This window comes from Gavialis gangeticus, unplaced genomic scaffold, assembly GCF_001723915.1.
Source record: "Gavialis gangeticus isolate Ggan-Ray unplaced genomic scaffold, GavGan_comp1, whole genome shotgun sequence".
Taxonomy (NCBI): Eukaryota; Metazoa; Chordata; order Crocodylia; family Gavialidae; genus Gavialis; species Gavialis gangeticus.
The window spans coordinates 48,001,408-48,018,621 of record NW_017729032.1 but is presented as its reverse complement, the minus strand read 5'-3'; the positions used below and the strand labels follow the sequence as shown (position 1 = coordinate 48,018,621).

At 45.8% G+C, this 17,214-nt stretch overlaps 1 protein-coding gene across 3 annotated transcripts in view; it reads right to left on the bottom strand.

The window, feature by feature from the left end:
- Window positions 1–6: 6 nt before the first annotated feature.
- Window positions 7–17,214, bottom strand: part of MTUS2 (microtubule associated tumor suppressor candidate 2) — a 410,713-nt gene continuing 393,505 nt past the window's right edge. For all 3 annotated transcript variants that reach the window (XM_019525083.1, XM_019525084.1, XM_019525085.1), the window contains 4 exons: window positions 16,921–17,019; window positions 14,403–14,522; window positions 10,745–10,842; window positions 7–5,315 (listed from right to left, as the gene is read on the bottom strand). In XM_019525083.1, coding sequence (XP_019380628.1) covers window positions 5,099–5,315; window positions 10,745–10,842; window positions 14,403–14,522; window positions 16,921–17,019 — 534 coding nt within the window. In that variant the 3' untranslated portion in view covers window positions 7–5,098. The remainder of the gene's footprint in view (window positions 5,316–10,744; window positions 10,843–14,402; window positions 14,523–16,920; window positions 17,020–17,214) is intronic.

Sequence of the window (17,214 nt, the reverse complement as noted above, 5' to 3'; positions counted from 1 at the left end):
CCCCCCCCCCCCCCCCCCCATATCTTGTATGTAGTAAGGATGCCCACAAGCCATCTATGTTCTCAAAGAGGCACTTGGTGCACTCTTTTTTTTTTTTAAGGAAGACATTAGGTGGTGGGTGGGGGTGTAATTTGAGGGCAGCCTGAAAGGTTGAGGGAAGAGATTTTGTGTTTAAGCTAGCTTCAAGGATCATGCTTAGTTATAAATTTTTTGGATCACAGACAATAGTTTGTGTTTCTAAAATAGAACCTTACTTTTGCTCAGGTATTTGGGTTTTATTGCAGTATAAATAATGAGCAGTCTTATTGTCACCCCTGTCACTGCCTCAAAATTAGCCTAGGGTTGTAGAACAACAGTGAAGCCCTGTAGTCCAAGTGAGTAATTGCTCTGTCTTGATGTATGTCATCGTCATCCTTCTGCTGTCTAGTAGGTTAATTGAGAGAGGCAAGTGTTGCAGTTTTTGCCTGTTTGAGCTACTGATGGCAGAGGATAATGAAAAATACGAAACTTGCAGCCCCTGTGCTGTGAATTGGCTTGCCTGCACTACCCAAGAGCAGACACTTTCACCTCCCTGCCTCTTCTCGACTGCAATGGAAACTAAAGCTTGAAGCTGCTGAGTCTGTTGCTACAGTCATTTGCTGTTCAAAGAGGAGAAACTGGTACTAATCTAGCTGAATCCCCCTAGAAAGCAACTGACCTGAGCTATGGGGCTGAAACCTTTTGCTTGAAATGCAGAGAGGGAGGCTGACTCCAGATGCTAATTTTGGGGCCTGTTTGGTTCCCCAGCTTCCTCCCCCCCACCAAAAAGAAAGGAGAACCTAAACTTCTGCAGGAGGGATGGTAATACAGCAATAGCCAACAGACTCAGGGAGTGTGCACAGATAGTGGAAGAGGAGAGAGCTCTACTTATCCTTCCATTGTTCAAGGCTTATCGTTATGAATGCCCTCAAATATATTGCATAACAGTTTTAAGCACACTGATCCCATAAATGCGGAAAATGTCTCTACTTTTTTTCCACCCCTTCCTCAGGGCTCATTTACTGTTTGTGTACTAAGGCATAAAATGGTCTTCTCTTGGCCATTGGCTCTGACAGAAAGAGGACTTCTGCTGTGATCACTTAAATCTGCCTTGCTAGAATCTAATGCCATCTGTTTGGAAAATGTATCCTTGAATTGTTACTGTTTAGGCCACATTATACATCATATCCATGTGCCTCGGCTTCCTGGTATTTACAGTGACTGCAAGACTATACATAAGCTCTTTCAATAAACGGTAAACCTCAGTCTTGTGCTTGAATTTGCAGTGGCAGGGTGTGCTGCTCTTCCAGTGCAAAGGCCAGCCTTCTTGCACAACACCTTAGTTTTGGGGTTAGAGGTGCCATAATTCATCCACTGAACACACGTGGGCTGCAGATCTGCTGCACAGTCCATTATAGCTGCTACTGAAGCCTAAATACTGGAATAGGCTTATTGGATTCACTTACTTGCAGGTCATGGGATTTCCCCTTTTGCAATGTACAGGGAGGGACATGGCAAATGTCTATACATCACAGCAACTGTTACCCCTTACCCCCTGCTACAGCTCCTCCATGGCTTTATGCTGGTCCTAGGGCTTTGAGTGGGATTGTGTTTGCATTGGTGTGTTGCACTCCAAGAGCTGTTAGCTCTCTTTCTGTGGCTTGGTTTAGCTTAGAGAGAGGACTTTTACTCTAAAGAGCTAGGGAAGCATCTTCTTTTCAAAATCCAGTACAACTGCATTTCAGTGACCCCCATAAGGATGGCAGGTGAAAGCTAGGACAAATTGCTCACAAACATGCAGGTGCCTAAAGTTCAGGAAGCAAGTGCTCCTGAAAGACAGTCCTTGCTACCTGCAGGATGAGAGGCCTGCTTTCCCTGTGCACCTGACATCTGAGAGCATGCTGGGTATCCATTGACTGCAGGGGTGTCCTAGCCAGCACTTGTAAAAGCCATGCTTGAAATGGCAGTCCTAGCTTTCTCACTAATGGCTTCACTCTAGCCTGCTTTCACTTTTGTAAGTGAAAGAAGGCAAGGAAAGAATAGCAAAGTGGCTGTTATACCTGATAGTGTAACAGAGGAAGGGCAAATTGGGGCAGCAGCCTTGGGTGTGGGTTGGGACAGAAGTTGGGAGCAGGACCAAAAAAAAAGAACCTGCTACAGGTGACAAGCGGGTACCTTGCTGGTGGCAGCCAGCTGTCCCGTGCCTAGGTGTGCAGCTGCCCTGTCATGCCTCTGGCTACATCAGCAAGCCAGTTTCTGTGCCTTCTTGGCAGAGCTCTATACTACTATGCAAAAAAAAAACAAAAAACCCCTTTCTCATGGGCTTGTACTGGCAAGTATGCTGCTGTGTGCCTTGGAAAGGCTCACTGCTTCTCAAGAGCCCCCTTGACACAGCTTTGTCAGCCAACAGGTGGCCTGGAGTTGGTGGCCATCGCGAGCTGTGTGGAACAAAGTGGTGGCTTCAAGGATCAAGCAAAATGGGAAGGTAAAAGGGTGAGGAGGAAAAATGGCTTGGGAGGGACATCAAATGATGACATGATTGGGTGGCAACCCCGTCTCCTCCCTACTAAGAACCCCCCCATGGCTAATTCTCCACTGGAAGCATCCACTGCCTCTGCACTAAGTGGACAGAAGGATGAGGACAGTGCCATAAACAGAGAACTGGTGACAAAAAAGCAAGTGGCTCAGCCAGCCCCGATCAGGCCAGGATAACATTGTAGTGAGCTGGCATAGGATCCTTTTCTTTAATACCATGGTAACAACTCTTATTGTAACATCATATGAGACTGCAACGGAACAAGAAGACAGGTATTGCAGAGTATCTGTGCATGTAGCAAGTGCTGTGTGATGGAGTCCGATGGTACCACGGGCCCTTTTAATAACTATCCTACTTTCAGGTTGCACTTGCTGCAGAGCTAAAGCCTAGTAACACATTTCAGCAGTGTCAGTCACTGAAGCACGAGCAGGTGGCATGATCTAGTCTAAAGAGCTGCTCAGCTTACTCAGTATCACAGTATCATGCAAAGCTGCTAGAAAAATAAACTTCTCTACAAAAAGTTAACACCTAATTAACTTTTATATCCTGGAATGGGGTAAAGTCCTTGCAAAGACTCAAAGTTGGCTGTAACAAAACTGCTGCTTAAGCATCCTGAGTATTTCACAGGAAAGCTAAACCACATGGCATGTTCAAACACTCAGTATGGATTAAATGCCTCCCTGCCCTGCTGAGGCCATCAGCCAGACACCACGTTACACACATGGCGAGAACAACTTTTTTCATATCACTCCATGACCCTGAACTGATTTCCAGCCTAGGTTTAACATGCTCATCTCCTGGACTGCACATTAGACTCTAGGAGCAGGCAGGAAAAGTGCAGGGTCTCTAACACAGATGGAAAAGAAAAGCATTGCATCAGTTGCAAACCAGACATTTCCTTTATGTGTGGGGAATCCTGCTGTCATGTTCCACCATGTGCCTCATGTTCTGATCTGAACAAATCTGATGAAAGGGTTGGAACCTATTGTAGATAACAGCAAAGAAAACAGGGTCCCTTGCTTGTGTTGCATTAGTCCATGATTTGGGACTGCAATGTTGCAAAATCCTTTTAAATCCTCCTACTGAAGTCTCTTCTAGGTTCTGTATCCCCGGGAAACTGGCCTGCTTCAGAATAATCTGACAGCCTATATCTAGTCTATCTGGGGCCTGCATTATAAACTGCCATGGCTGAATACAGGCCTAACTTCCATATGCAGTGACAGGTGTCTTAGCAATAGGGAAACATGAGAATTTGCTTTAGGTTATAGTTGCATGTCTTCAGAATTCCTCCAAATGATAAGATGTCATAGGGTGAAATATATGGGAATCTATGGCAAGGGGCAACATGCTCGCCTCTTGTGAACCTGTGCAGCCCCAAGGATTTTTCACTAGCATTTTGCTGGATATTGAAGAGAACAAGGACAAGCTATACCCACCCTGTGCAAGATCCCTTGTAGTCAGAGGCAAACTGGATCTACATATTGGGAGCCTCCCACTCAGACAATTAACCCTCTCGGCCAAACATCAAGGTCCCAGGAAATATTTTTTCTCCTTCCTTCTGGAACATGTAGTAAAACAATATGGTCCCTGGCCCAACATCTTCATGGATTTGTTAGAGATCCTGATTGCTTTAGAAAAGTTTTGTTAAAGAAAAAAGCATAACTAGGATCTAAAAGACTAAAATGAAGTCACCCTAACAAATAACTTCTATGAAATCTGCTAAAACCCTGAGGGTTTCTCATCTCTAGCCTATAGCCACTCACAACATTAATGCTAATAATTAAAATTCAGTGAATGGAATGAGCGATCTTATCTGGCGTTGAGTACGAAGGTGATTGTTTCAAAGGCAGTACTGTTTCAGAATGTCAAAGTCGCTGGTGTTCATGTCATAGAGTGTACCACTTGGTGGTCATTTGGAAGGCGCTTCTACTTCTGTGTAACTTTCTTCACTTTTGGGTAGAAATATTCCTGGGAGGCTAGACAGAAAAGCATTTCGTTTAGATATAAGTCTTAGGCACGAGTTAGAAAACTGCTGACCATAACGAAAATATATCAGCACTTAGTAGTCCAATAATATAAAAAAATGCAATTCAGAACATCTTTGACTACATATATATATGTGTGTGTCTATATAAACATGAACACACATCAAGGTACAATACATGTATATAAACACACGCGTATATTTAGCTAGTCAAAAGTTGAACGTTGTAACTAACCTGAAATGCTGCAGCAAAAAGTTCATTCTGATGAATCATTAGTACATTTTTTTCCTTTTTTTTTTTGGCTCTAACCATGGTACAGTGTTATACATCAAACTACACTGGTTATACTATCCTAACACATCAGTGAGCCAGTACCAGGAGGTTCTATTCTGGAACTGTAATAGTACACTGTCTAGTATACGGTTATGCAGCTACAGAGCATGCTTGCAGTAACAAACCCTGGGTATCTACGGTTGTTAAAATGCTCTTAGATGATAACATTCAGCAGATTGCAAAAGGATGTCAAAGCCAGGTGATCTGGAGCAGCAGCACAGCATTGTCATCTTGGCACAGTGCTGACTTTTGCTGGCGTAGGAGGCCCCGATGAACAGCGATAAATAGGAGTTGGTGATGTAGGAGAGAGTTTAACATGGCTCATGGCATCTCCTTCTTGGAGCTTCCAAAGCAGCTCTTCATTAGTCCTACTTAGCCGCTTCTTTTCCTCAGTTTCTTTCTCAACATGTTCTTGCAGATTAGCGTTTTCCTCAGATAACTGCCTGGAGAGGAGAATAATGTATCGCTTAACATTTCATACCAGCCACTCCTGGACTGTCTTTAAAGCAAGTTGTCCACAACCATCTCTTTTAAGTCACCACTTTGCATAAGGTACATAATGGCAAGGCAGTGATGCTGCTTTCATATGTGAAAGCCAAGTACATCAATTAGCATGTCTGGTGGGATTGGGGGGTGGGCATGGGGGATCCTGGGACACAGCTGATATCAACTAGTATTATTCAGATCACAATGGCTGACTCAACTCACTGCAACCTGAAGGAAAACCCTGAACACTTTATCTTATTACTGCAAAGGTCTACTCCATAGGTATGGCTTCAGAGCAGATAGAGCTTGTTATTAAAAAGAATATATAATTCCAAATACACTAGAACTGTGTGTGTTTTCATATAGGCAACAGACCAATAAGCACTAAGCAATTTTGAGGATCTCTTTGTTTTTATACATATTTTCAAATGAATTTGAAATAAAAAATCTTAATCACAAACCAGCCACAGGAGACAATAGTTGGTAATGGGATATGGAGACTTTCTTCTTTTTTGCACCCAAGATATGATTTTGACCCAGGTTGTGATTGCTGCGCAGCTGCTGCTACCTAGTTTCACTGTGTCAACAGACAAGGCATTGACCTCTTTCATGCGGGTTGTGTGTTTAAGTCCCATCTGAGATCAGATGGCATTTTATGCCTGTTTCTGCGATTGATGGAAAGGCCCCTGTGAAGTAGGTGATGTAATCAAGTCACTGCGAAGCAGAACATGCCTATGATTATAACCATCACTCCCTGGCATCCTCAATGGCAGTCTCAGCACGTGCAACCAGGATGAAAAGTTCACAAAGGCAAGGATTAAGGCACATTGGTGGCACACTATGGGGAAGCTTTCCCTGGCACTTAGCATGCAGCAGCTTTCCTGTGGACACATGGGCTATCTATGGATAGAGCTAGTCAGGAACATTAACCAAAACTTGTCCCAGGATCCCCCACCCCCCGAGCCTAAAATGTCTTGCTTAGAACACTGTCAGAGGCAATGCAGGTTTCCTTGGAATCCTGGTGTAGCTGTCCTCGAGCCATTGACCCTGGTGGCTGCAGGTCCCTGCCCCAGGGCATGCCACAGGCACGTCTGAATCACAGACACTGGAAGCCCCCAACTACTCAGAAAAACTGACCTCCTTGTCACTCTTCTGCAGGCTGCAGACCTGAAGGCCAATCTCACTGCACAGCTGCAGGACCTGGGAGCTTCAAGTTTACAGGAAATTTGGATAAAAATTTTACTTCAGTCTGACCAAACAGATGCTGAAAAAAATGAATAGCTGGTGAAGCAGGAACTCCAGGTTTTGGCCAGTTTGTTTTTAAGGATGATGGGTGAAGTTCATCTTTCTCCCCTCGGCTCAGTGTAGTTACACCAGGGCAGAACGGATTTTGATGTTGGCAACTTCAGTTTCATATAAAAATGAAAGCTTGTTACCCAGGGCTCTCTTGTAAGGTGGCAGTGTATATTCTGAGGGAAAGTGGATGCTATTACTAAGAAATTCCTTCCTCCTACCTATCCTATACTGCTGCCCAGCCCTACAGTACCTGAGCTCCCTCAAAATAATGCCAACAGCAGAGGACTGGAGCCAGTCAAAGACTTGGGTGCCTGGTTGACAGCTGCAGAGAATCACTGTTCAGTTGGTGCAGCACAAAGTTCAAGGAGCTGATCTTCATTCAGTTCCCTCTTATGTCTGACCTACTGCTTGTAAAATCAGACATACCTGTGCAGAAGCAGAAGAATCAGGCCCATAGAACACACTAGCCTCTTCAACATTTAATAAGGTTTACAAGATGCACAGGATGAGATGCCATGTTGTTGTGTACTCGCTAGTCTGTCAGGGAATAGACATTTTGCTGTGACATTAATAAATACTGCAATTTGCTGGGGGTGGCAGGGTCTGAGGCATACACACAGCCTACAGCCAATTTAGCAAGACATTTGAGCAGGAGAGAGGCTTCCTAGTCAAGAACCCATGAATAGATTTTGCAATACAGGCATGCCTTCATGAGGCAACCTGCTGTGGCATGTAGAGAAGGAAAGGAGCCACAAAGTGCTATGTGACTTGTTTTGATCTCATGCATTCTGGGACCAGGATATCTTTATTTATGTTGCGTCATCTCATATGATATTGCTAGATACAAGGAGAAACAACCTCATGGTGTATTGGAGAATGACGATTGATTTTTCCTCCTAGAAAGAACACAGGCTTCACATTGGCCTATGGGCTGCTGCATGCTCCAGCAGCCCTTCCACATGCTTGGCCATGTTATGTCAGCTCTGCTTTGTCATATGATGGGATACAAGCAAACACAAAGTGATTGCATATGAAAGATCCACGTACTGTCCACACAGGCACATGCTCCAATAAGCTCTTTTCTGGCAGGACTGGCCATGGGTGCTTTGTAAAATAGATCTGTTGTTATTATGGTACGATTCAGAGATCCTGATGGAGATGGGAATTCCTTTATGTTATTAAAGTACAGTTCCTGCCCGGAAGATCCTACAATTTAAACAGATGTGACAAAGCACAGAGGTAAGGAAGAATTATATCGTATCTATTTATTTCAAAGGTGAGATTCTGAGGCCCAGGGAGATTACATCACTTACCCCAGCCAGGCTATGAACTGGTCACGGATCTGCATCCCACTCCAGTGACCTAACTACAAAGCTTTTCTTCTACTTTGGGGGCCTACCAATCTGCTGTGGTACATATTACCCACAGGCTCATGAATCGTTGCAAGGCTTCAGGAGGTTTGTTGCTGGTATCTGGGTGAAAGGAACATGAATTTGTGTGGTCCCTTCCAGGCCCCTGAATCCAGTTCCCTGCACTCACAGGCAGCCAGGGAACAGACATTTAGACCATAAGAACATCCCTCCGCTCCAGCCCTTCCCTCGCACTGCAGCCATAAAACAATCCTAACACCCTATGACAAACTTAGGGTTGTTAGTAAACTAAAACCAAACCTTCAGAAAACTGCAGTGTGCTGCAGGAAGACAGCCAGAGAGATGCAAGCACCACCAGTGCATTGAGGTAGCTGTTATGAGGCAGAATGCCCTAATATCTCCTCCCTGTCACCCCTGACCCATCCAGTTACCTATTTTAACACTCCAGTGTACCTTGATTCCCATCTTCTGTCATAGCCTTTCCCAGGCAAATATGGAACAAGAGGCTGAAAAAAATACCTGCCAGTGAAAAAAATGGATATTGCAGCAGCTGAGTCTTTACCACCAGGGACTGACAAACCATTGCAAAGGTGGTGATGTCTCAACTGCCTACACACTGGAGTTGGACGCTCCAAGGAAGTAATGAAGAAGTGGGGCTATACCTTTGGTTCACCCACCTGTGACTGTGGCACAGAGCCTCTGAGTATGCAACACCTGCTGCAAGGCCCGCAGCTCAAAGGCATATGTATAATAAAAGATCTTGCAAAGTACAATAATAAGATTCCCAGGCACCCTGTCTGACTGGCCCAGGAACCTACACCCTTAAAGTTGTTTAGCATGGGCTAGGCCAAGAGCCTCCACCCAGAGGTATTTGCTAGTTGCTTCATGTCCCAGCGTCACAGAGGATCAGCCTTCTTTTGAGGGCCAGCAGCAAGGATTGCTTCCAATCCCTGTGGTGGTGAAGGAACAGAGGTTGCTGTTCAATATACGTTGCTGTTCAGCACTCGGGTGCTGGTCAGTTTATGGTCTTTAATCCCTCATTATAGGAGCCTTCCACTGTCCATGGCTAATTCACCCTGCAAAGCTGAGGGTTTGCTATTCTTCCCTTGTGTATCTGATGGCTTTTCTCAGTACAAGGTGGCCTAGTGCAAGGCTAAGACACATGATGTTGTGATTTGTATGTCTCAGAAAACAAAATGTCAGGTTGTCTTGATTGGGTCCCCTTGTGGAACAAAACAAACAGCTTCCTACATTATTTTAAAGGATTTGGTCTTTCTGTGAAGAACAGTCCCTGCAGCTAGGACACTAGCTAGAAGAAAATTATATGGAGTCTTCTCCTGTGTACTGCACAGCCTGACAGGCTGGCTGAGGGCAAGATGGTATTTCACCTTTCGCTCAAATGGTGCACTCTGGCAAGTTTTTTTTTTACCTACCCCCAAAGCATCAGGCATTAACCTCTTCGAGGCAAATTACTGGAGACAAGGCTCCCCTACTGAGATATTTATTTAGGAGAAAAAAAGCACAGCATCTGTGTCACAGCAGGGAATCCAGTGACTGTATGCGTGTATTTCAGAACTGAATGCCAATATGGTGTGTGTACATTTTTAGGAGTGCCAGAATTGTTTAAAATAAAAGCCACAACTACGTGGGAAAGGTTGTACAAGAAGAGGCTGGACAGGCATTTGCCAGGAATGGTTGCAGAACAGTATATCTTGCATCCATGCAGGGGACTGGATTAGGCGACCCTTGAGGTCCCTTCTAGTTCTAGCCCTATGATTCTGTAAACATCAGGGGATTTCAAAAGTTAAAACCAACAGGAAAGTTCAGCCATCACATTTTTAGCCTAATGGCTTGCTTCCTTCCAATACTGGATCTAACTGCTGTTGCGCATTAACCTGTGATACCGAAGACCACTAAGAAGAGCAACCAGAGCACCAGCCCCAGTTGCTGGTTGCAGGAGGGAGGGCAGTGCAAAAATAGCAGGTGCTGTGCTGCTGGCCTGGCTACTGTCACTGGTACCTTCAGCCTGGCTGCTGCTGTTGCTGCCCTGTATGCTGCTGACACCCAGGAGGCGAATCAGATTTACTAATACTTGCTTTGCAAATCTGGCAGTCATTAGATAGCTGGTGCACTGTGATCACTGCCCATCATGCTGTATCATTTTTTCTCTTTCCCCATTTTCCATCCACTGCTTCCTGTCTTACATTTAGAGTGTAATATCACTGAGGCAGGGACCACCTTATGTTCTGTGTTTGCAGAGTGGATGGGGTTGCTGGGCCATGACTAGGGCTCCTAGACACTACACGGTTATAAAAAAATATCCCACCCGCCCCTCACCACTTTCCCAAATGATTAAGCCAATCTCAGCTACAGAGATGCTACCACAAATGCTAAGGATTTATTGTTCAAATAAGTACCAGAGCCCATCAACTTCCAACAAATAGTATGGCAATAGTGCTGGTCTCAGGGTCAATCAGGATTTTTGGTCTCAATACTGTGGTCAAGAGCATGACCATTATTTAACAGGGTTATGCAATCAGCCCTCTTTTAAGCTGAAACAGACATTCACTAACAGAAGAAAAACCGTTAATAAAACAAGCAGAGGGAAATGAACATTTCAAGGGAAACAATATGCTTAGTTTGACTTTCTTTGAATCTTTGGCTTGTAATGTTCACTGTTTCCTGTGAAACTCAGGGAATTTGCAAATATCTGTACAAACCTTGTTACAACAGTATTCTGATCAATCCTGACTCTGAAGTCTTCATTCTGTTGTTGTAGCACCTGAATTTTCTCCTCCAGTATTAGGTTTATCTCAGCCTGCAATGAGAAAATTGGCTTGTTATGTTCACCTGGTAGTAGCACTTGGTGCAGGGTGATATGGGTTTTGATTCAAGGGAAGAGTCACTATTTTCCTTAGAGAACTAGTGGACAGTTCTCATTAGAGGTGCACAAATCACTGGCAGCAGTTTTGGTTTTAGAGTGTAGATGCTACAGGCCTAGCTTAGCAGCATCACTCCAGAGAAATTCATGCAGTCACACTAGCACAACACTGAAGCAAGGCTGTGGTGCCATAGGCCCCATGTTCTGACTTAGCAGAGTGTTAATGCTCAGCCTTCTCCTAACTGCCCCCCTCCTGACTCCCCCACCACATCTCTTGCAGAACCTCTCTCCCCTGTGGCTGGGATCACCCTCCAAAAGAGTGGAGTTGTAGAGCTCTCCTGTACTCCTCGCACAGCGCATGGCCCTGGTAACACAGGGCTGAACCAGGGACATGCTGGTGGGTATGTCAAAGCCTTCCAGAAGATCCAGTTCAGCAGAACTCAAATGTTGAGTAATGGGGAACTAAAGAGTTGTTATACTGCTTATGCAATGCTGCTCTTGTTTCTTCCCAGCGCTGGCAATAGCTATTGCTAATTTCCTACAGGAGCCCAGGCTGTGCTCCCTGCTTGGTGTGTAATGGGGACTGGTGATCCTTGCCATGGGGACTGTTGGCATTTAGCACAGTGTGTAGATTTAATGATGCGTAAATGGAAGCATTTTGAGATGGCATCATGTGGGAAGAAATTTCAAAAGGGGCGACGACAATATCCAATGTACTGGGCAAGGCTAGATCGAGGCCCCTGCTACATGTTACATATATTACACAATTAACTGGTCAGTCACGCAATAAGTTTAGATTGGCCACACATGCAAAGTAAGACAGGCCACAAGTGCAAAGTAATTATCACACAATTAACTGGCTAATCACACAATAAATTTAGACCAGTCACACGTGCAAAGTCATAATCACACAAAAATGACTAGCCAGTTAAAAAAGAGCCAACCAGATACAAAATTAGTGCTTGAAAATGTATATCTCTATAGCTGGCTTCCATTCAGCTTTAATTTGAACATGTAGCAGGGCCCCATGGCTGCTGTAGTGTCTGCATGGCTGCTGAAGGTTTCCAAAGCAAAGTATGAATGTGCACGCTGGGAGTAACTAGCCTACTCAGAGGGAGGATCACAGGCTGTGGGGCATGTACCTGACCTCTGTGCGCTCTGCCTTTCTGAATTTGCATTTAAATATTCAAACTCTTCATTTCTTGGTTTTCAGAAATGTTAATTTTACTGACATCTTGGAAGGGAACAAGATACTGTGAGCAGTCTTAACTCTACCCTAATGAGGTCTGTAGTAACTGAGTTTCCTAGGTTTTTTTAAGCATAAATTGAAATGTTACTTGGAGGGTCAGTGATGATTCACACAGCTGCCTTGATCATGTTGGTTTGCAGTTGAGATGCTGCTGTGGGTCAGCAAAGCTAATGGGTGCTATGTAATTCTGGCATGAAACCCAAGCTGCAAAGCACCCCAGGCCTTGAGCCCCTACTACACTAACCACACAGACAAGCTCTTCGAATGCCCAGGGCCTACCCTGCTCTGGACCAGACACCTTCCCCATTCCAGCCAGCTCCTCCCCAGATGGACATAAGGTGCACATTGACCTTGTATTTCCTGGTTTATTTTCAAATTCATACATCCTGGCTCACAAAAGAGGGATTGGAGAAAGAAGATAGACACACAGGTCTCAAAAGGAGCAGAGCCACTTCAGATCAGAGCACATGGCTGGGAGGGGAGAATGTAGGGCTGACAGTCTTTGCTGCTTGTAATATTTCCCAACCATCCTGCCACCCACATCTGTCTACTGCCCTGCTGGCCAGCATCAGTGCAAACCTGGCCCTTGGCTGAAAGCCCTCTCCCCTCTGCTGTATTCAGGTAACACTATCTGTAAATAAAATAAAACCTTTGAAGAGGAAGATGAAAGCAGTATGATAATGCTTTTTTGAGATTTGAGCCTAGAGTCAGATTTGAACTGATGTTAGCTAGCAGGGCATAAGGCATGTCTAATACTGGTACACACACCCACAAGCCAGCCAACTTGCACAGGCTTTTGACTACTCAGTCCATATATACAGCCCATTAGGCTCATGCTCTATCTGGGTAAACATGGAGTAGCTGAGATGGTTTTAGACACCATTAGAACCACAGTTTATCCATCCAGGGCAGAATCTGTCAACACTACGAGGAGTTGTTCTTTCAGGGAAGCAAGCATATTTCAGGACTCCAGGCTCAAATGACTTCATATTTTGTTCCCTATTTGGAATCCTACACTTTGATGAGGCACGCCTTGTTTCAAGGCAATCTGGCGAAGCCCATAGATTTTAGCAAATGAAGGTCTGGAGTGGATGATTTTTAGGAATTTGGGGGTCAGTGGTTGCCTGCAAACACAGGGGACTGAACTTAGAAGGTCGCTTCTAGCCCTATGGTCCACTCAGGAGTTCTCAGCCTTCACTAGGTGACATTCTGCTACAACAGACAATAGAAGCAAAATTATACTGACTAAGAACCACCTATGCCAGAGAAATATTCTTGAATATAGCCCATCAGTGCATGTTTCTGTAATTCTGGTGTAACTTCAGGAAGCAGCATGCTAAAAAGGGCACTGTGAAAAGTTAAGTCTCAGCTGTGATGTATTTTATGCTAGATCCATCTACACAGGCAGCTGTTCAGATGGAGTCTCAAATTTCCCCAAGATGGAAATGCATCTTGTTGAGTGCTGTGATGAATGAAGCAGCAACCCCCACTGCCCCATCATGAGACTTCCAGTTACCACATTATAAACCTACAGTGGTTTCAGGTTAAGCCTCCCAAAATTAACCTATTTCACAGTGGAAAAGTAATTTGTGATTAGGTAAAGAGTTTTTACCTGGGGACACCAAGAAACAGATGGAGAGAAAACAGAGTGGGAATATGAAGCTGTGTTATCTCTGCAATAGGGTGCTCTAAGTCAAAGTGTTATCAGCATTATTCTGCCACGAGATGTCTTGTTGAACCTTGCTACTGGTTTTGCCTGAACATGGACCACTGAATTAACAATGTGATGAAGCAATGTGATGCAGATTTATCCTCTTCCTTCTACCTGCATTGCTCCTGCTCTGTGAGTTACCCTTACTCTTGGGTTTTGGGTAGGTAACAGTGACAAAACGAAGTCAGAGGTATGCTGGTATCATAGTGCTCTGCCTCCTCACTGCCTTCTCCCCTACCACCTGTTTCCAGCCTCCTCTACAGGCAAAGCAGATTTCAAAGTGAAAAACTGAGACATGAGAATGGGGAGTTGTGGGAAGGGACTGGGGGATATGGTAGGCTGCTAAGGAACTGGGATAAAAAAAACCCCTCTTCCTTTTCTGAGAAAACCAGACACATTACAGTAAGTGGGGACATTGTTTAGCCCTCCGTGACCCCTCCATTATGTTTTTCTATTCACAGCCACTTTTTCTCTTGCCCCCATTTTGATTTAGCTCTGATCTACCTATCTCCCCCAAGGGAGAAAAAGAAAACTGACCAGCCTTTCTAGCTCCATGATCCTCTTTTCTTGTTGATGTATTAACTGGTTCTTCATTTCCAAAACTTGTTTCAGGCTATTCATGTCTTCCTCTAAGTGCTGATATGGAGCTAGTGCAACCTAGGAAGGAAAAGACAACAGTGAATTTAAGTCTGCCCTTTGTAATCATGCATTCAGTCATTGGCTAAAGTTTTGCTGAGCACCCAAGTGAATCTAAGTCTCAGGAAGTTCAATGGGACTTAGATTCTCACATGATTAGGGTTTCCTCTGAAAATTTTTTCCCAGTGGCAGTATTAACATTTATTTAAAAATTCTGTCCAGTTCTACATGGGAGACAAGGCTAGATAATGGTCTTTATTAAACCCAGGGTCTGTAGAGCCTACTAATAACAGGCTTGATCCGGATCATCCTCTTTAGAGAATCCTCTCTGCTGCATTTCCAATGAAATACTGGTAAAACAAGCATTTCCTATAATGCGGCTAGAGCAGGGGCGGGAAATTATTTCAGCTGGAGGACCGCTTCACAATTTTTGGTGAGCTATGAGTGCCTCATGGGTAGCTCCTCCCCTAGTCACCATATTGGGACCAGAAGTCCTGCTCTCTAACTCCTGACCTTTGCCACCAGAAGTCCCTCCCCTTCCCACTGGAAGTACTCCTTTTGGGAGGGGAGGACCAGGAGAAAAATAAATCATACTCTAAAAGTCAAACACCTACTATAACATATTTGAATTTTATTACAAAAAATACTTGTCATGGTTTATGTTTGTGTGGTGTATATAAAGGGGCTTGCATAATAATTTAAAAAAACTTAGTCTTGCATATTGTGTGTGGGAGGTGTGGGGTGTGGTTGGAGGTGGGGGTATGTGTATGGTGGGGTGCGGGGTGTGTGTGTATGGTGAGGTGTGGGGATATGTGTATGGTGGGGCAGGGGGTGTGTGTGTGTATGGTGGGGTGTAAGGGTGTGTGGATGCTAGAGTGTGGGAGGGGTGTGTATGTGGGGTTTGTGAGGGGGAGTTGCTGTGTGTGGGGGCATAGGGTATGTTGTGGGGGCAAGGTGTGGGTATGTGAGGTGGGGAAGTGAGGTTTGTGGGGTGTGAGGGAGGGTGGGGGGTGTGGGGACCCTCCTTCACACTCCCCCACATGGCACGCAGCCCCCACTGCCCCAGCACAGGCACCGGTGCCTGGCAGAACGTGGCTCCAACGAGTGCTGAGTGTGGGGGTGAGGACCGCAGCCTGCCCTTTCTGCCTCTATCATGGGGGCTCCACATGGCATGCATGCAGCTCCTGCACTTGCGTGGCACTGGGGGAAGCCTGTGCTGGAGCTGGCTGCTTTCCCCGCTCCATGCTGCACAGGTCCCAGGACTCCATGGGGAAGCAGGGGGTAGGGCTCCCCTAATCTTTCAGCAGAGTCCTGGGACCTACGCAGCATGGGTCAGGGAAGGCAACCAGTTCCAGCACAGGGCTGGACAGGGGCAGGCTGCACTCATCATCCCCAAGTGCAGTGCTGGCCAGAGCCACGTGCTACCGGGCACCAACGCCTACACGGGGCACATGCACCCCAAGTACCTCTGCCTACTTCTGCTCCTGGCAGCAGGAGCTGTATGCTATGTAGGGGAGTGCATGGGGGGTCCCCACACCCTCCTCCACCCTCCCTCACATGCATACCCTGCCCGCTGAGCTCCATGCTCCTGCCAGCCTCTGGGCACAGGCTCCATGCTGCTGCCAGCCCCAGCCCCAGCCCCATGCTCCCTGCCCCACCAAGCTGCAGCTCTCCCTGCCCCCACTGCTTCCCTACCTGGTGCCTGAAGTTAGTGGGATTCCAGGAAAACCAAGCCGGTCCCTGGTAGCTGCAACAGTAGCAGCCCTGCCTGGAAGTTGCTGCTGGCTGGGCCAGGCCCTTCTGCCCAGGAGGGTGGGAGCGAGGTGCAATAGGGTATATTGGGGTGGGGGTGTATACCTCGGTGCCTTGCTCCCACCCTCATGGATAGAAGGGCTGAGCAGGGTACAGTTTGTTGGTGGGTGCCTGCGGGCTGGATGAAATTGCCTGATGGGCCAGATCCAGCCCACAGGCCATATTTTGCCCACCCCATTCTACTCCTTGTCAGGCCATTACATGAAAGTTCAGAGAACAGAAAGGACAGAAGAACACAGGAGGGTGAGATATTACAGTGAAAGGAGTGATGGAAGAAGAGAAAAAAACTGGAGTTTGAGAAGGAGAGAGAGATAGAGAGAGAGAAAGAACAGCTTCAGGAGACTGGATACAAGTGAGGAATGGAAAAAATGCAGCAGACCCAGAAATTAAGAGCTTATTACTGAATAATGCTGAGCAAGAGTGAGAGTGAGGAGGACAGAGGTCTTTGTATCAAGATCTATGCTTCAGCTCAGGGTTCCAGACGCTGTCTGGGTCATCCCAATCTCTAGGAGCACCTGAGCTCAGATTTCGTTTGCTAATCACTAATCAGTACAAATCAGGTGCCTGTCCTGCTGGTTTTCTGAGCTACATTGCAGATGTCAGCTACCTCTAATTGCTCTTCAGTATTTTTCTTTAATGCCTCTTCAAATCGCTTTGCCTTGTCCCGTAGAGATTGGTTCTGGAATGTCAGGGTGTCCACCTGGTCCTGGAGTTAATGACAAGTGAAAACAAACCTATTAGTCTGCAATGATACTTTCATAAAAACAGGGTTCAAATTACACTTTGACTCTTTGCGGGGGTCTGCGACAGTGGCAGCTGGAAGGAGCTGCTGTTGCTGCTGCCTGGGCTGCTTAGAAAGGCACGGGGCAGGCCAGGGGCTGACTGGCCCACAGGAGGGTTT